Source organism: Mytilus edulis, chromosome 5 (genome assembly GCF_963676685.1).
Source record: "Mytilus edulis chromosome 5, xbMytEdul2.2, whole genome shotgun sequence".
NCBI classification, from domain to species: Eukaryota; Metazoa; Mollusca; class Bivalvia; order Mytilida; family Mytilidae; genus Mytilus; species Mytilus edulis.
The window spans coordinates 25,092,348-25,113,824 of record NC_092348.1 but is presented as its reverse complement, the minus strand read 5'-3'; the positions used below and the strand labels follow the sequence as shown (position 1 = coordinate 25,113,824).

The 21,477-nt window shown below is 32.4% G+C and overlaps 1 protein-coding gene across 1 annotated transcript; it reads right to left on the bottom strand.

Annotated features, from left to right (window-relative positions):
• Window positions 1-248: 248 nt before the first annotated feature.
• LOC139523283 (uncharacterized) lies at window positions 249-20,770 on the bottom strand. The gene is made up of 8 exons (XM_071317150.1): window positions 20,673-20,770; window positions 13,743-14,491; window positions 12,441-12,552; window positions 10,434-10,538; window positions 9,764-10,072; window positions 6,055-6,831; window positions 2,287-2,310; window positions 249-1,643 (listed from the first exon to the last, which is right to left on the bottom strand). The coding sequence occupies exons 2-8, from the start codon at window positions 14,451-14,453 to the stop codon at window positions 829-831; spliced, it is 2,853 nt and encodes a 950-aa protein (XP_071173251.1). The 5' UTR covers window positions 14,454-14,491; window positions 20,673-20,770; the 3' UTR covers window positions 249-828.
• Between the last annotated feature and the right edge of the window lie 707 nt (window positions 20,771-21,477).

The window sequence follows — 21,477 nt, the reverse complement described above, 5'->3', positions numbered from 1 at the left end:
TGAAAAAAAGCTGTATTTGAAGCGAGAGCTTATAAAACTTGACGGATGACGCCCGGTATTTGTATGCCCCCTCCAACCCCATCCCACACGGCGTTGACTGGGAGCAAAATTGAGGTGATGTGTTGTTATGGTCAATGATATATCTATCTACCAGAGTTAAACTGGAAAAAGGGTGTAAACGACCAAAGTTTACCTTCCACAATGCGTATACATGGCCCAGGATGCAGTCAAATTTATGAATAAGTCTATTGAAATTATAATATCTATTTCTTTAATGCTAAATCACATGCTTTACATTTAAACTGCAACCTTAAATGATTGGTCTGTTACATCACAAGACGATACATATTTTTTTCTGATGTCGTAGAAAACTAAAACAGACAAAAGATAATGCATGAAAGGCCGCAACGGACTATAACTCCAGAACATTACACGGGATTGAAATCAAACTTAATTAAATCACGAGTGGCCAGTCCCTATTCATTTTAAGTCCACTTACATGCTCATAGTTATACAGGTGGGTAGACTGAAAAGAATGCAGAAAATGGTTTTCGGTATTAACTCTATAACCTTAAATAAAATTGCAACGAAATATATATACACACTTCATTCGGATGAATCTATCACTTATTTTTTCATAAACAATTTGCCAAATGCAGCTAAGGTAATCTGTTCCTGAGGTAGAAAAGCAAAATTCAAAGTTTTGTAACATATTTATAATCAAACTTTGTAATACTTTGAAACTCTCTGTAGTTGAAATAAGTTTAATAAATCAAAACATAACATTATATATTATAAAATTTTAAAGTAATTCATAAGTATTCTAGTTCACTTTATAGATTGAATTTGTTCATATACAAACAAATTGTTAATGTTATCTAATATAAACAATTTTCTTGTAAATTCACTATACAGAACAACACAGGGTTTAACAACAGATTCAAACCCTGATTCAACGGGCTTATGACGTTTCTTAGAAATGCTAACATGCAAAATGCTGTTTGATGTTTCACAAACAATGTACAGTGTGTCATTGTCTATCATGGTCATTCCAATAGGTGGGTTTGGAAAAGGTTTATCCTCAAAAGTGAAATGTAGCTTACGATCATCATTATAACAAGCAATATATTTGTTTGTATAATTTGTATAGTATAAATAAGGACTTGAAAAGAAAAGACCATCTTCTTCATGAACTTTCACATCCTGCATATGTTCAATTGATTTATTGTCTCTTATATTAATGAACTTTAATCCTTTGTTTTTACTGTTCATGCAAACAACAACATAATCACTCGTGGTTGCTGAAATAGCATAGCACCAAAAATCAGTCTTAACATACATTACATCCTTATTTTCCCCATCCTTAATATTATACAATTCTATTCTGTTTGTATCTGGTACAGTGACGGCAATTGTTGATGCATTTATTACGGCAAGATCGTGGGAATCACTTTGAAGATCGATTCCCGAATGCTTACAATCTATTATATGATATTTGAAAAGTTTTTTCTTTGAAAGCAAATATATAATATTATTTCGTTCAATTAAAACGCCCCTGTTGATAACTGGTAGTGCTGATAACTCGATTCGTCTGTCGATTTGAAATATTTGTCTACCAACGGGATCCTCAGATGGCGCTGCTCCTGATAAAAGAGAATATTGTAAACTTCATAGCATATATACACGAACGTTCTGTAAGATTTGAAAAACATAACATCTATATCAGTTATTTAATATATTATATTTTTTTCTTCTGTTTCTTTACTTCTACATGATATTAAAAAAAGACAAAAACCCTTACTCATTCTAATGTTTTGATTTCAGATAGACCAACGTTTAGTCAGTAAAGATGAAAAAAACCGTCATTGTGTTATTGTGCTATGGTATTTTTTTTGTATTCTTGTTTTTCATAATATTTTTGCTAATATGCTTTGTCTATATGTCTTTTTGTGTTCCTGTGTTATATGTTTGTTATTTTCTAGTGAAGAAGATAATAACACAATCATTGTTGACGGCTGTCCCCCTTTCTTTTGACATTTCTGCCTATTATATCTATTTGTTTTGTTCAAACATAGCTTTAAAACCAGGTTTAATCCATCAGTTTCTGCACAAGAAAACGCCTGTACCAAGTCAGGAATATAACATTTTTTTATTTATTCGTTTGATGTGTTTGAGCTTTTGATTTTACCATTTGATTTCGGTCTTTTCGTTTTGAATTTTCTTCGGGGTTCGGTATTTTTGTGATTTTACTTTTTCTGTGGTGCATTTTATATCGATTGAACTTACTTTTATTTCCTGCAAATGGGTTACCTAAATAAACGAATAAAAACGATAGTTCATGTCAGATATTGAATAATAACAGTGATGAGCTGCATTGATTGGTAAAATATACTAATAATGGTATCGTACGTTTGTTTACTTTCGTTCTTGATAAAAGTAAAGTATTCTTCACAGTAGGTATAGGGTCCGGCTAGGATCGTGGGTTTTCGAGTGATTTGGTCCATTTTTTTCGAGTGTGGTTCGGGCTTTTTCGTGTGATAAAACATGCGATAAGTTCAATTAACGGATATTTCGTAATTATAACAGTTTTAAACATTACTACGCATCTTATATTGAATACCATATATGTTTTGATCAACAAAGAAGCTCAATTTCCTTGTATTTAATAAATAAATCAGTGTTTGTTATTGTCCAGGTTTTTTCGAGAGCAACTGTGAATTCGTCCGGGTTTTTAGACAAATGGTCCGGGTTTTTTTTACAGAAAATTGAAGGTATTCTAGGCTTTAAAAAATTACTTTTTTTCAAGTTTAGAACTATAATTAAGTGAAGGACAATATCATATATTCCCAATAAGTCATCAAAAACATATCAAAATGAATCTTTTTTCAATTTAATGCAAATATTCTGTCTGGAGAGCGTTATACAACTATTTTCCAGTGTTCATTTACAAATAACTTGATCCTTAACAAAACGGTGTCTAGAACATTGTGCAGGGATCTCATATTCATTTTAACTTCATTTCATGTTATTTTTTATTTTACAGTTAATAATATTTCTTGTGGTGAACTCCGAAGATTAATAATAGAAACCTATTAATAAAAAAACATAAAAACACACACACTTAATCCATCCCATTTTTATTGTCATTAAACACAAAATTTGAATAAAATTTCAGATAAAAGCAACAATGATATGAATACATGTATAAAAAAGAAGATGTGGTATGATTGCTAATGAAACAACTGTCCACAAAAGACCAAAATGACACAGACATTAACAACTACAGGTCACCGTACGACCTTCAACAATGAGCAAAGCCCATACCGCATAGTCAGCTATAAAAGGCCCCGATAAGACAATGTAAAACAATTCAAACGAGAAAACTAACGGCCTTATTTATGTAAAAAAATGAACGAAAAACAAATATGTAACACATAAACAAACGACAACCACTGAATATACAGGCTCCTGACTTGGGACAGGCACATACATAAATAATGTGGCGGGGTTAAACATGTTAGCGGGATCCCAACCCTCCCCTAACCTGGGACAGTGGTCATGATAACAGTACAACATAAGAACGAACTATAAAAATCAGTAGAAAAAGGCTTAACTCATCAGATGGACAAAAATATAAATGTAATTCATTAGCCTAAATAGGATCCTTTAGCAGACTCCTGCTCACAGTTGTAGCATTCAGTCATTTTCGGTTTCCATTTCTTAAACATTAAAATAAATAATACAAGATAAAAGACAAATATATCATGAAATATCTAAGATGTATACTTTTTTAATAACATACATTTCATCTTATACAATAAATGCATGTACGTCTCAATTCGAATAGTCTATGCTTATGTCAAACTGTACGCGTATGGTCGGACCATATGATAGATAAAGGAAGATGTGATACGAGTGCCGATGAGACAACTCTCCATCCAAATAACAATATATAAAGATAAACCGTTATATAGTCTAAGGTACGGACTTCAACACGGGGCCTTGGCTCACACCGAACAACAAGCTATGAAGGGCCCCTAAAATAACTAGTTCGAAAAATAAACGGGAAAAATAACGGTTTAGGTGTGGGATTGGATAGAACAAAAAATTTAAACGAAAGATATAGTTATGTTACTTGGCGAAAAATATATTGTTTTGGCGAAAGAAGTGGCGAAAAAATAAGTGCTAAAGGGGAAACCCAATTTGGAACCATATAGGTATATCTTCTCATATATGTTATGATGGTATGATACTAAACCCCTAACGAGAAGGATTGTGCCTAATATTCATATGATGAAGACATAATCTTTCAATCAGTTTAATTGAAATCTGGAGCTGGCATGTCAGTTAACTGCTAGTAGTTTGTTGATATTTATGCATTATTGTCATTTTAATTGTTTATTTTCTTTGGTTACATCTTCTGACATCAGACTCGGACTTCTCTTGAACTGAATTTTAAGGTGCGTATTGTTATGCGTTTACTTCTCTACATTGGCCAGAGGTATAGAGGGAGGATTGAGATCTCATAAACATATTTAACCTCGCCGCATTTTTGCGCCTGTTCCAAGTCAGGAGCCTCTGGCCTTTGTTAGTCTTATATTATTTTTAATTTTAGTTTCTTGTGTACAATTTGGAGTTTAGTATGGCGTTCATTATCACTGAACTAGTATATATATTTATTTAGGGGCCAGCTGAAGGACGCCTCCGGGTGCGACGATTTCTCGCTGCATAGAAGACCTGTTAGAGACCTTCTGCTGTTGTCAGTTTTATGGTCGGGTTCTTGTCTCTTTGACACATTTCTCATTTCCATTCTCAAGTTTATACAATAAAAACGATTCAATAATACAATAAACGTATGTATAACAACGACGGTTACATAAAATGTATTAATTTTATAGTTCAAAAGCTACACAAAACAGCACAGGTTACAAGTTGAAACCCACTATTTATTTAATAGTTTTTAAACGTAAACGCATAAGAATTTTAGCTATAAAGAATGTGTATAATCACTCGATAAAAAAAGGACACACTCGAAAAAGCCCGGAATGCTCTCGAAAAAACCCGGACATAAAAAACTGAATTTACTCTCAAAATGTCGTGTTCAATGCAATAACAATTGTTTTTGTAAAGTGTCTGTATAAATAAGGATATATAGATTCCATGAATGCATTTCCGTCCACATTTGCATTGGTATGTGTAAGAAAATGGCTTTATTCGGTATTTAGGAATAAAAGCATTTTAAGGCTAAACTTTTTAAACGAAAAGCAATGTCAGAATGATACTATCTTTATATCTCAAATGCTTACATATCATGTACAGCCTTGTTTATCAAACTCAAGCTTCTTTATCACGTCTTGTTACAAAAGAAGTCTGTTTGTTTACATTTTTGATCATATTCACTTGAAAAATAGTGGTCACACTCGAAAAAGCCCGATCAAATCACTCGAAAAACCACGATCCTAGCCGGACACTATACCTACCGTGTTCTTGTACATTTAAAAAATAATAATTTTCAAACAGATCTAATATAAGCAAAGCCAGAAGCACTTAAAAAATAAAAACAGCACATTATAAAATTCATGCGTCCGAAGTGCTTTTCTGGATTTACCAAAAAATTGAAAGCCAAGGATGTATGAAAACAGAAACAGCTGAAGGGCTTAAAAAAACCCTAGAAAATGGTAAAATAAGGTTTGTTTTAAATCATGAGCTAATGATACCCTCTGAGACTAACAGTCCAACAACAGAAATATCGACACAGTGTTGTAAAGAATGATCATAACAATTCGTCATAGAGTTTATGCGTCTGAGGCGCTTTTCTGGATTTACTTTCAGGAACGCTCAAAGCTTAATATTTGAAAGCCAAAGATGTTTTAGAACCACAACAGTTGAAGTGCAATATATCACCAATATATATATTCCAGTGCAGTTTTTCAATTTATGAATAAAAACACATTTTGAAAGAATATCATAAGGATAAAGTTTTGATACAGACGATTCAATCAGTCAATTTTTCTTCATAATATATTACGTGAACAAATAAAAGGACATACTAACCTAACACTGTTATATATGCCTTCATGTTGGTTGATCCGAACTCATTACTCGCTTCACACATGTATACACCATTGTGCTTGTCCTGTAGCCTTGAAATTCTTAAAATTCTAGTGCCATCTGTATGATTAACTACACGGTAATATGTTGGATCGGAGTCATAAATAAGTTGACCATTGAAATACCACTCAACTCTCTGTTTTACGTTTTCCGTACGACAAATCAGTTGCACCGTCTCATTTAGTTTTCCAGTGGTGTTTGTGATTTCTGCTGCAAATGCTGGCTTATTTCCAGCTATCGTGGCTTTTTGCCTTTTTTCTGAAGTGTTTATTGCTGAAGTGTTCATTTCTGTTTCATTTACTGAAGTGTTCATTCCTGTTTCGCTGTCAACAGGAATTTCTCCTGTCTTCAGATCCAGACTAACTCTTCTTTCTTCTCTATGATTGTTTATATTTTGCATTTTTGTACTATCTGTTTCCATTTGATTTGAACTATTTTCTTGAGTAGTTCTTTTATAAAATACTGTATCACCACAATGATCATTATTTTGATCGTTGCTTGTTTGACGTGATGCTGTTTCAAGAGTATCCTTGCTGTTTTGTTGTTTCTCTTTTGTTTTATCTTCATTAAGAAGCGCTGGCGACTCTCTATATATACTATTTGAATCCTCTGAATCCGGGTGTTCGATGTGAGAATTTGTTTCAAAATCATTCGGCAATTGTTCTAGATGTGTTGTTGGCCCTTGGACGTCGGTAAACAGTTGATGAAGACCTGGGAAGGCTGAAAAGTAAGAACAAAATTGTATATAAAATAGTAGATAATAAAAAAAGACATTTAATAATATAATGAACTATTTTAATTGAAAAGGATGAGCAAGATCGGTTGTATGCATGATTCAATATATATCATTTATCCCGCCAAGTTCATTAATTGATTTTATTTTTGGTTCATGGGCAAGATGATTAGTAAAATAGGACCTGTTTAACCTTCAAAATCACATGATGTCATTCACTATTGTTTTATATGGTTACCGGTAGTTTGCTGTATAGTATTTTATGTGCTGTAGAGAAGGTGACGATTATATTACTTTTCTGAGTAGAAAAATAACGCTGCGATGAAAAGTAAAGAGGGCTTAAGGCTAAAAAAAACATATTGCAAAAATAACTGGATTAAGATGACATACAAACAATTCAAAAGAATGAAAAATGTCCCATGTACACAGCTGTCAAATTATAATTCATTGTAACATTTCTATCCTGATTGCACATGTACAAACATGTATAACCATTCAATAGGCTAATAGTCAACGAATGCGAATTAGATGACCTTCTGTAAGTCATATACTGCTAACATTCTGATCTTTTATTTCAAAATGATATCCATGTTAGTCTGGTCTCGAAATTGCACAAACAAGCATCTTAAAGCAAACTTTATTTGGTAAAGACATTTATCAAACAGCAACATAACCGTTTTGCATTGTGAAAAGTAGCATGTTAATTAGATGTTATTTTGAAAACAAGCTTTAGTAACCGAGTCGGACCCATCAGAATTAATCTTCATCACTTGGGAAATATATATTTAAAGGAGAACGATTCTTTACGAATTTTTTGTCCTCAATGCTCTTCAACTTCGTACTTTATTGGCCTTTTTAACATTTCTTTTATTAGTGCATCAGTGATGAGTCTGGTGTAGACGAAACGCGCGTCTGGCGCAAATGCAACATTTTAATTCTGGTATCCATGATGAGTTTATTCACAACAAATGGGTCGATGCCACAGTTGGTGGAGTTGTAATGCCCTGAGGGTATCACCAGCACAGTAGTCAGACATGAATTATCATTGATATGGTCGTACTATTTAATTTACCGTTTACAAATCATTGAATTTTGAAATACTTAGGATTTTTAACCTCAGGAATAGATTACCTTACCTTTGACAAAACGTTTAGGAATATTTGGTCCTCAATTATCTCCAACTTCGTTCTTTATTTGGCCTTTTTAACGTTTATTAATTCGCGCGTCACTGATGAATCTTTTAAGACGAAATGCACGTCTGCTGCAAATACTAAATTTAAAACCTGGTATCTCTATGATGACTTTATTCATCTAGATATAAGATTGTGGTATGAGTGCCAATGAGACAACCCTCCATCCAAGTCACAATTTATAAAAGTAGACCATTATATTTCAAGATACGGTCTTCATCACGGTGCCTTGGCTCACACCGAACAGCAAGCTATACAGGGTCCCAAAACATGACTAGTCTTAAGCCTTTTAAACGGACAAACCAACGGTCTGATCTATGTACAAGAACTAGAAACGAGGAACACTTATAATAAATAATCTCATCATAGATACCAAGACTAAATTTAGTATATACGCCAGACGCGCGTTTCATCTACAAAAGACTCATCAGTGACGCTCGAATTCAAAAAAGTTAAAAAGGCCAAATAAAGTACGAAGTTGAAGAGCATTGAGGACCAAAATTCCTAAAAGTTTTGCCAAATACAGCTAAGGTAATCTATGCCTGAGGTAGAAAGGCCTTAGTATTTAAAAAAATTCAATATTTTGTAAACAGTAAATTTATAAATATAACCATATCAATGACAATTCATGTCAGCACAAATAGTGCTGACTACTGGGCGTGTGATACCCTTGGGAAATAAATCTCCAGCAGTGGCATCGACCCAGTGGTTGTAAATAAACTCATGAACCACACCAACAAACGACAACTACTGAACATCAGATTCCTGACTCAGGATAGTTGCAAACAATTGCTGTAGGTTTTTTTTCTTTAGGCAACGGACTTATTCCTTATAGTTCTCATAAACCCAAGTAATAGACATCTATCAATTTTATGTTTACATTAAAACTGTTTAAAACTGATGAAAATCAAAGCTTTTTCAATATTATAGAAATAAAGATCCCAATGATGATCGTGTATGAAAACTTTTGGATGTATGACTTCAAAAGAGGGACGAAAGATACCAAAGAGACAGTCAATCTCATAAATCGAAAATAAACTTACAACGCCATGACTAAAAATAAAAAAGACAAACAGACAAACAGACAAACAATAGTACACATGACACAACATAGAAAACTTAAGAATAAGCAACACGAACCCCACCAAAAACTAGGGGTGACCTCAGGTGCTCCGGAAGGGTAAGCAGATCCTGCTCCATATGTGGCACCCGTCGTATTGCATATTTGATAACAAATCCCGGTAAATAGTTTAATTCGGTAGGTCACATTCATGAAAGGGAAGGGGATTGTAGTTACGACGTAAGGAACATATCCGATATCATTTGTGAAATGGTTATTCCATAACGGTCAACCAACTCGTGATGGCGTCCGTAAAATTTACGAAGAGATGATTTCAACTTCACCATTTGGAAATCTTGGTTTAATAGCTTCCTTGTGAGCAGCAACCCTCTATCAAGAAATGTACCATTTTGAACTCTTGGTTCAACAACTTACTTGTAAGCAGCAATGATTTATAAAAGGAAGTATAATAAGGATATGAAGCCTTGACACATCGTATCAACTGATGCATATATACTCAATATATAGGTACTGAGTTATATAGATCCACAACGGGGGTATGGTATTAACTGCAATATCGTAGACATAGAATAAAAAAATCTTTATAAGACGTTTCATTATAAAACATTATAGTATTAAGAAGAAGTAATCCATCTATTTCACGCTTACCACGTTTTGTTTCTTCCTCATCCATGATGATTTTAATATCAAGTTGCTTATTTTGAGCTCGGATACCAGACAGTGTGACTAATTCGTGAATAAATATTCGTATTTCCTTTTGTAAACTACCAGCCTTTGTCATGATCATTTTCCAAATTTCAGCTAAAATTTCAACATCTTCTGTGGAAAAGGATGTAATCTTCACTGGCATATCAGAGGTATACTGTTCACACATGACCTCTATAGAATCTACAAGTGTTGCTGTATCCCAGTCCGATGGTACCTGAATTTGCATAAATACCGGAACCGTCTTAGATCCTGAAACAATGTTAATTGCAACAGTTAATAATTAATACTAACTAACCAGTACAAAACAAGATCAAACCAAATAAAGAAACAAAAACATACAAAGTTTTGAAAAAAGAATAACATAAAAAAGGTTGATAAAAACGTATTGAAACAAAATTTTGCTGGAAAATATCGTTATGTGAAAAAAAATAAAAATTGTATGACATTTCTTCTAAAATCTTTTAAAACACATCTTAATATTCAAGCAGAAGGGTTAGTTTTTGATACATTTATATTTATACATTTAAAAGTATATGTCTAAAAGATCCAATGAGTAAAGGGTTTTCATTTACAGGATGTTCTTTAACGGACCATGATCCTGAATACTGACCATCAGTGTCACTGTTGTTCAAGTGTGTACTCTCTATAACTGTCCGAACAGTTGCATTACCACATACATTTACTATTATGTCGTCTACCACTGAACATAAGCAATCTAGATGGAAAAGATAAAGGAATAATTAAAATGAAGGAAATAGGAAGAGAGAGAGAATTTCAATAAATAAAAAAAACTAAAAAAAAAACCAAAACAATCGAATCCTACAATATTTGTTGATAAATAAAAAAAAAGGTGACAAATTATTGACTTATTCAATCGAAAAAGGTATCATTATTACGATGAAAATCTAAGAATATTCAGATTTGCGGAATATCAAGCGAAAACAGGGGAAAAAAATCAGTTAATAAATTTTCTGAAAGCAATTGCTTGCCGGGTGTAAATGGGGGTAAAACTGATAACTTAAGCTAACACGTACTTGGAAAGATAGATGATTGTATAACGTTTATATTTACTGCACTTTAATAGATCACTGAATTACAAAAACATCTCTGTACTAAACAAAGTTATCAAAGTCACCAAATTAATTACTTATCTTAAAATATGTGCAGAACACTGTTGAACTATTCCTTAATTTTTTCTGTTGTAAGTGAGAAAGTGGAACGTTTTAAGTTTAATTAAGAAGCAAACAATTGTCATTCAATTCAAGTATGTTTATAATTATGTGTTAAGTGCAAATCTCAAATTAAAATAATATGAAACCAAAGTTGCAAAGTTTGTAATAAATATATGGTAATTTATATAATTATTTTCTTCTGCTGCTTCATGCAGTACAAATAGAAAATATAACATAAACAAATATCCTTCGAACGGAGGAAACATGAAACAATGGCAAACAATAAAACCAAGGAAAGATGAATAACTGTCTACTACACAACAAAAATTAAAGAATCGAGCAACAAACATTCCAATAGAAAATGATCAGTAGTTAACAGATGTTCAAATCTCATCACGTGAGAAGACACATACAAGTAACAGACAAACGCTGAGCAAAACCGTCGTGTTTCTCGTGACCAGTAATCGGTAAGGTAAGAAGATCCTACTCCACATGTGGTACCCGTCGTGTTGGTGTTGCTCATGTTATTACAAACCCGATGAATAGTCTAATTCAGTAGGTCACATTCTTGGTGAAAAGGGAAGTGGACTGTAGTTACGACATACGGAACATATCCGATATAATCTGTGAAACGGTTATTCCATAACGGTCAACTAACTCGCGATGACCTCCGTAAAAATATATAACGCATGGGACACATTGTTGTTATACATACGACAAAGTACAATGAATTAATCGGCATTAAAATGTTTCCCTATACCTTGCTAGTATCACACTGGGCAATAGTTGTTTTATTGGGAGCTACGAGAAATAGAAAAAAATATAATTTGTTTTTGTTCAATCATTATTGAAAGTGAAATACTGAAGCTAAAATTCTCTTTTGTCAAAATAAGTGAAAGAAACATGACGGCGTCCAGACTTAAATACACAAGAAATGCTGATATATAATTTCGAATTTATACATTGTAAATTGTGTATTTCAAACTAGATTGGATATACTTTTAGTATTTTGAAAGTCAAACAGGGAAATTTGAGTCAAATCGGTGAACATCATACCCGACAGCTAGTGCCCCTTTAATCAATTATCTATTGAGTTGACCAAATCATTTTCAAGGTAAAATAGATGAATGTAATAATCACATTTATGTAAAACAATATTTTAGTAATCTTCTGGTTTCATAGTTTTACAGAAGTATTTGTAAATGAACGTTACCAATTCAACCAGCCATTTGCCAACGGTAACGTATTTGCTTTAATTAATATAACATTGTTTTGATAATTCCTCTTATTTTCGTAATTATCCATTTGTCATTTAATGATTGCTGACCAAGAGTTTTCAAAAATTTGTCAATAAATATGGAAAAGCTGATTGTCAATTTTTATGACAGATTAATATTTAGAGTTTTAAATATGTTAGTGGAAGCACATTATGTTTATTCAAATACCTATTTTCTGCATAACGTCTCTACAGGTTTCAGGAATTTCATAACTTGCATTCCCTTCTGTAATACTTTCCAACAGTTCTTCATATTTACAAAGATCTTTTCTGTGATTTAACTGGTCAAAGTATTAAAACAAAAACAAACAGATAATCAATAGCATACTTATACTTCAAATAATGTCTCGTATTGTAACCAGTAAACAGTAACCCTTGGCAGAATGTAACCACACACACAATGGACAAAAAAGGGAATAAACGATAGCAAGCGGGTAATTTATAACCATAGGTCAAACGGACAAACTAACTTGATTAGAATACGGAGGTAAACTAGAGTGCTCTATGGGGTAAATAGTTTCTGTTTCCATTATTGAAACAGAGTTACAGTGGGTCCTACGATTACCTATATGACTATATTCAAATAACATTTAGTTTGGGCATGAAAAGCACAATCATGATGAAACAATTCACCAATAATTACGATGAACATCTCCACGCATAAATTAAATCTATTAGTATGACTGTCCCTCAGGTATATTTCGTTCCTCTTTTAAACTTTTCTATTTTCACAATATAGAACTTTGTAGCATAAACTAAAGATTACTTGAAATTCATCAGACTTTTCTATATTCTAGATATCGGAAATAGATGTCAAAGTTATGTATAACGATCATATCCACAGTATTATATATTCAAAATCGTGATATATCTACTATATTAACAACTGGAAAAAATGTGCGAAAGACTCCCTTATTCAGTAAAGATGGAAGTTTCCGATTTTAAATATTTACGAATACTGCTGAAATCAATTAAATTTTATGAAACATGTTAGGAGTGTTGTACTCATTTTTAGGTTTCTAAAGCAGCAGTATCAACAACTTAACCAACATTTTCAAGCTTCTTGAAGTAGCAAGCATATGTTTACCTTGTTTTACCAATCATTTTATTTCCTTGTATTAGTAAGTTGTCATCTTGTCTGTATTTGAACAGAGGAAAATTTAATTTTGTATTTATAAGGACATATGGTTATAAGTAAATAAGTTGGGATGCGCAGGTTAAACACCATCATACATAAGAAGTAATGTCGGTTGTGGGATATGAAGCATGTGTTATCCGTGTATATACGTTGTTATTTCATTTGGGTGTGGTTTTTGTCGTTGATATTGTGTGATCGTTTTGATGATTACTGCTATCCCTCTTTATTAGCCATTTTATGTTTAACTCAAACATAACACCTTTATCATTCTGGTATTAACGGCATGAAATTACCTCAAACAAAGCTCATTCATTTCTTCAGACATAATCTTACCTCAAACTTAACACATTTATCTCTCCAGTATTCACGGCATAACCTTTCTTCCATATATTCGCTACCGGATATTACAAACTTTTTCTTTATTTCATTTACTTTATTTTTTACTGATTCATTATAATGTTTTCCAACCAGGTTTGATAATCCGTCAACGGAACCAGATATAAAGTTCCAGTAATATTTGTACATGTTGTCATCTATTGAACGTACGTCTGTTAAGTGAAAAAGTGCGTTTCGAACCTTAACGATCTGTTCTAACCAGTTATACACTCCCCTTTCATGTGGGATATTCTCACATTTTGTTAATATGGCATTGGCTAAAGTAATATCAAGGACGGATACATCGATATCTTGTATTGGGACATGGTGACAAATACATGTTTGCACTAATCTTTCGCCAGAATATTTTTTATGAGAATTATCTTGTCTGTCATGATAAGATTTAAATAAAATTCTAAATTGATCTTTCGATAATGTTTTTGAAAGCTTTCTTTTCCCGTTTTTTACACACATACAACAGTTCATAGACTCATACAAATGAAAAAGGGTGTGTTTATTTTTTTCGAGATACTCGTGAAACTTTTCTCCGTTCAATAGAATATTTGTCGATATATATTTTCGAATAACTTCTGGGGGTACTTCCATTAACAGTGCTACAAGACGGTAAAAATATATTTCCGTGTTTACTGTTGTAGACTGTGATGCCATCTTGGTATTCACTGTTGTTATACTAATCCAATAACTACCTAAAACATATCATTGATAATCAATTAAAAGCCAAACATTTATATAGCACTAACAGTATTCTGTTCACTTATGATAAAAGTATAATACTTTTATCATACTAGTAAGTGAACAGAATAAAACGAATTTTAATTGTTGCATATCAATATATCTTGTCAAACTTGTTAGTGCACCTCCTATAATATGCAAAGCTTCAAACGTGTAAACTAAGAAAACATTCTTTTACAATCAAAGAGAGACGGGAAAAAAAAACTACTAGATTTTTAAACGCGTAAACAGACGCCAGGACAAAAAAAAACCCACCAAACACGGTGGAATGACAAACATTCTACAAAACACATACACAAACAAAAAGATAGTGCAACACGAACCAATACTATATATGGGGCGATCTCGTGTATTACCAATGCTATATTCATGTGTTTGTTCAAATGTTTAACACACAGACAGATAACTACAACAAACAGGATGTGTTAAATGTATATGTAAAACAATATGTAAAAAACAAATAGAATCTGCCAAAAAACGCCATGTTTTTTTTTAAATAAAAAGAAGATGTGGTATGATTTCCAATGAGACAACTCTCCACAAGAGATCAAAATGACACAGAAATTAACAACTACAGGTCACCGTACGGTCTTCAACAATGATCAAAGCCCATACCGCATAGTCAACTATAAACGACCCCGAAATGACAATGTAAAACAATTCAAAAGAGAAAATTAACGGCCATATTAGTGTACAAAAAATGAATGAAAACGAATATGTATTACATAAACAAACGACGACCACTGAATTACAGGCTCCTGACAAAGAGCATATTTCTGCTTGTTATTGATTACTAGATCTGAAGTCGTTGTTTGGATTCATCAGTTTTTTTTGTATTAGATTAGATTTTTTATTTCAAAATAAATTGTCCTTTGACATCTCTGTCGAGACGTTAATGAATTCATGGACCTAGTACACATTTAAATATGTTATGAAAATATACATTGAAATTATTGAAATATTATACTGTAAATAATGAAACGAACTAAATAGTATGTTAAATGTATTTGTCAGGGAGATGCAATAAGAAAACAACTGAATCATGATATAGGATCTGATCATAACATATAATTCTCCATACTCTTTCGTGAGGACCTGGGTGGGAATTATATAATAGAGAATAATAGGTTAATACTTATAAAAATGGGCAAAAAATTAAAAAAGAGAGAGAAAATAGGAACAAAATGAAAAGTAATAATTAATGGAATGATAAAAATACATGCAGAGGATAGAGCAAATAGTTTAGAAAATTAAAGAAAAAAAGAAATGACACCCTCGTCCAAACCCTAATATGAAATATGACCTGTAAAGGATGATAACACTATTACGCAATGTGCCGTTACATGTTGTAAATAGAAAAGAAATGAATGTATAACTTCAATGTTATAATAGCTAACCAGACTTCGAATACATGATCATGACAATGTCATGAATCAAAGTCCATTATTGCATAACAAATTAGGTGAGACGCCGTGTTCAATTTTACATTTTCAACGTTCGGATTTCAAATTTCAAAAATTCCATCATGGTATCTATGAAGAGTTTATTTCAATCATTCAGCACTATACATTTGTATGTTTCCAGTTTTATGCTATTTCTAATTAACTCAAGTTAAAGTTTATTGTTTATAAGTTCTGTTTGAAAAAAAACCTGTTCATTTGAATTTCATGTGCAGATTGCAATTGTAAGTAATGGTTGCATTTCTGTAAATATTGACAATGCAATTTCCCATAGGAACTCCTTTTACGGCTAAAACTGTACCACTTTTACTATGAAGTTTTGAAAAAAATCTTATCCTAGAATTGAAAGTTCATATGCACCACATTTTTTTTCAAAGGTCAAAATATAGGGCTGTGCGGCATATTTTCAACGTTTATATGCCCTGAACTTCTCAGAGTTTAAACTTACACTAATTTTCTTAACTACCCCTACCTCGAATGAAAGGTTACCACAGATTTCAATGTAAACAATATGCACGTGTTTATTTACTGGTAACATTCCCAAGTTCTGTCTCTGCGATATGGAACACAGAGAGCATAACTGGGAACCAGTATGTAAACAAAATCAATTTTCTATGAATATTCAATTACTCCCCAAAAGAGGCGTGTTTTGAGAAACAGCTGTATTTACAAAGTGCAACCTATACAGACATTTATTCAAATAGAAAACTCTCTAAAATCAGTTTTTCTCACATTAATACTCATTTATCAGAATTAAAGTCTTAAAGAAATCACTGTGTATACTCTAAATTTTTCTTTACTATACATTTTATACCCCCTCCCCTGTTTCAATTTTTTAAAGAATTTGAAATCAAAACTTTAATTATTGCCAGCTTACCCTATTTGCATATTTTCTGATAAAAAATACCTAGAACCTGTTAAAAACTGTTTTGATAACATATTGAAAGCATATCAGAATATCATAAATGTAATGTTTAGCAGTCAATCATTACAACATTCAAGATTATATAAAGTATTCAATCCAGCCTCTGTCTCCAGTCCACATCTTACTGTATGCCTATTTGTCAATTGAAGGACACATTTTCTGCCTCAAATGGTCAATTTAGAATTCTTGTCACAACAGTATCATCTGTAACCATATATCTGACACAATTTAGCTACTATATATACTAGAAGTGTTCAAACAAAGCCATATTTGCAATAGTTGTATGTATGCAGATACCAGTCTGAGATATAAATTCACTTAAAATGTTGTAGAGATGACTGCTAACATCTGATTTTTGCATAACTTCCAAGAATAGTTATTGTTTTCTATATCAAGAACTTTAAAATCATAAAATCATAGCATTTACAAGTTAAATTATTTGTTTTATGACACAGGGGGTAGGCAATTTTCTATGTTTTTTGCCCCTGGGGCCTCAAATTTCCTAAATCATTCTGCTGTTTCTAGCCATTTGGAAAATTTAGTACATATTCAGGATAGAACACACTATTGTAAGTTTTCTTGAGATATTTTTGTTTTTCTAGCTTGTATTTATTATGCCGTGGTGACAAAAAAGCAGATTTAGGTGTTGCGGCTTACTTTTGGGTTATCGAAAGGACACAAATACCCCATAAATAATATTCAGGAAGGATCTATGAGTTTCAATGACTGCGAAGAGTAAATATAAGCACTTCTTAACAATTTAACTTACAAATATGCAAATATTATGATTTAATTTTGTATCCAGGACTTTTGAGTAAACTTTGCATACTGTAAACTGTGAATTTATGCTGAGTCATCATATTTAAGGCCCAGGATTCTATCAATCTTCATTAAATATTTATAAAACTTCTTATTTGAGTTAATTTCTTTAAAATCTGTGAAATAAAGCAAATTTGGTTAAATTCTGAATGTTCCCCTTTTTCACCCTATATAGGTTGCATTTCTGTAAATATTGACAATGCAATTTCCCATAGGAACTCCTTTTACGGCTAAAACTGTACCACTTTTACTATGAAGTTTTGAAAAAAATCTTATCCTAGAATTGAAAGTTCATATGCACCACATTTTTTTTCAAAGGTCAAAATATAGGGCTGTGCGGCATATTTTCAACGTTTATATGCCCTGAACTTCTCAGAGTTTAAACTTACACTAATTTTCTTAACTACCCCTACCTCGAATGAAAGGTTACCACAGATTTCAATGTAAACAATATGCACGTGTTTATTTACTGGTAACATTCCCAAGTTCTGTCTCTGCGATATGGAACACAGAGAGCATAACTGGGAACCAGTATGTAAACAAAATCAATTTTCTATGAATATTCAATTACTCCCCAAAAGAGGCGTGTTTTGAGAAACAGCTGTATTTACAAAGTGCAACCTAATAGGTTGAAAAATTCATCAAATAACTGTTACTGTTACCTATATAGTCAATTAAGCATTAAAGAGTTAATTATTATGACGTTATGAATCAAGTGTATTTCGATTGATTACTTAATTAATTTGTTTTTGTTCATTTCATTTTTGATTTTTCTCTTTTTTTTCATAACGTATTGCAGGAAGTATACAATTTTGACTAGAAAGGTTACCAATTTTTAACGTGGATATAACAGTACCATACAATCGAGCAGCAGACCGACAACAAATGAAGAAAAATACAATTATCAAAATTCCGTTTCAAGAATTTCGGATTATCTGACAAAGAAAAGAGGGACGAAAGATACCAGAGAAAAAGTCAAACTCATAGAAAATAAACGGACAACACCATGGCTAAAAACAAAAAGAAAAATAATAATACAGAAGACACAACATAGAAAACTAAAGACTAAGCAACACGAACCCCACCAAAAATTGGGGGTGATCTCAGGTGCTCCGAAGGGTAAGCAGACCCTGTTCCACATGTGGCACCCGTCGTGTTGCTTATGATATTACAAATCCGGTAAATAGTCTAATTCGGTAGGTGACATTCCTGAAAAGGGAAGGGTATTGTAGTTACGACATAAGGAATATATCCGATATCACCTGAGAAACGGTTATTTCATAACGGTCAACCAACTCGTGATGGCATCCGTAAAATTTACGAAAGGATGATCTCAACTTCACCATTTGGAACTCTTGGTTTAATAGCTTCCTTGTGAGTAGCGATCCTCTTCAATGAAATCAAGGTAGGTAATACAAGCCCGGGCATATCGTATCAATTTGGAGATTTATATGCAGGCGCTGCTGGAATGTTGCTACATAGAAATAGAAAGTTCACAATTGGGAACCTGAAATCATCTGTTTTGTCGTAAAGTTTTGTTTTCAACCCACCCTCATTGTCAAGTCCTAGATGTAAGTCTAGATATGAGGCAGACTTAGCTGTATCTATAGTTTCCTTTATCTCTAGTTCCTTGGAATAGATTCGTTCAAAATAGTCATCAAACTTTGTATTAATATGTGAGAAAACATCATCTTTTAAGCGGAACGCAAAGTTAAAGGATAGTCCTATATGAAGTCAGCCTCATAATAATAAAGAAACAAGTCGGCAAGAGGAGGGGCACAATCGGTTCCAATTGGAATTCCGACAGTCTGTTGAAAAACACGTCCTCCAAACGTAACAAATATGATGTCAATCAAGAAATCGAGCATCTTGATAATGTCAGTTTCAGAGAATTTTTTGTTTGAATCAGAGTGATTCTTTACAAAGTAGGATTTATCCCTCCCCAAGACAAGATAACTGTATCTTCGTTCGCCATTCTTATTGATGAAACAAAGTTAAACCAACTCTTTCAATTTGTCTCTTAGCTTGGAATGGCGAATACTTGTGTAAGGTGTAGAAAAGTCAAATGTTTTAATACTATTGCAAGATGAGAGAGTCTTAGATTGTAAGTTCTCTAAAAGATCTTAGAGTATCCACATCTGATTCACGCCACCTCTATAAAAGGCAGTTTCACAATAACTTTGGAGCCCAGCTTTGATTGCTGATAAAATAGATGTTAATAATTTAGACAGAGGTTTCGTGGAGCACTTGGAAGAACCAGCAATATATCATTGTTTGTAAGGACACTTATATAGTTTAGGTATCCAATACAGTATTTGAAGATCCAGTTCTTCATCTTTGGTTGAAATTCCAAAGAAACATAGAACAGACCTATAATTATCCAGGATTTCCTCTTTGATAAGTGCCGTGAAGGTATATGTTGAGTTTCCAAGTGAATTGTCAATACCTAATTCGTTTATCAAGCAGTTTATGTAATGATATTTACACACAAAAGCGATATTGTTGGGGCTTTATCTGCGGGGACAACAACATATCTGTCTATCTGTCATGGAGGTAGGACAAGTAATTTGCAACATTTGGGTCTTTAAAATTGACGCAGCGTGGGTATTAATAAACCCATTAATTTTCTTAATTCGGATTTGTATTAACGATCTCACAGCTGTTATTCATTCGGAAAGAGTATCTACGTCTTCTCTCTCACGTTTCGCCCATTGCCTGGCATAAACCCCAACTGAATCCATAACTTGTATAATGTCTTAACTAAATTCCATGCACCTTCCTCATATATAAAACTTTTGTGAAAAAAATTCAAAATAAACATTATTAAGTATAAGTAATCAGAAACAGAACTATGATTATGAAATACTCAAAAGAAACGTTCAAAATCAAATTTGTCAAACTAAATATATATATTTAATTAACATGTCCTACCTGAATTCAGTATTAACAGAAATATATCAAACAATATTCTTTCAAATTGTAGACACCGTTTAAACCTTCACCGAATTGATCAATGTTATTAAACACCCAGCTTTGTATGTCTTTTGAATTTAGGGAGAAAGGAAATATCAGATATGTATTGCATTAAAAAGAAATGTATGAAACTGGGGAAAATTTGAATAAGCATTTAAATTAAAGAAGAATGTAAAAACATAAAAAATAAGATGATACTATTCTATTAGTGGAGTGACCAAGTCAACAATTTTTCATCTTTAATGGACCACCCTACCTGCAGGCCAAATTATGACTTTTTGGAAAGAGACATGTTTATTCTTTATTTTTGCCTGGTCGTAGAATTGAAATTTGGTGCATTTCTTTTTAAAACAAGGTCAAAGGTTAGGGATTGAGTTTTTCCATATTGTCATTTGTTTCATAAGAATTTATAAAAAGTCTCCAAATAATATCTGAATTGTTACTAAACAAGAAATTTATAATGAAATAAACTATTACACTTTATTTTCAACTTAATTTGAAAATATTGAAACCACAAAATGCACATTTTTAAAGGGAATTAAGACTAGCAACAATAAGATAATAGAAGATGGAACAACCGACTCTCAATTCATTTTTTTTTTACATTGCATGTATTTCTAAAAATATATTTCTGAATTTTACGGCTTTCAAAAAAAGAATCGAAGTCAATTTTGTTTTTGCCTTGAAGAATATTTATTGAAAGTCACAAATATTTCACAAGGCAATTAAATCACATAAATCAAGAAATCAAGCATCTTGATAA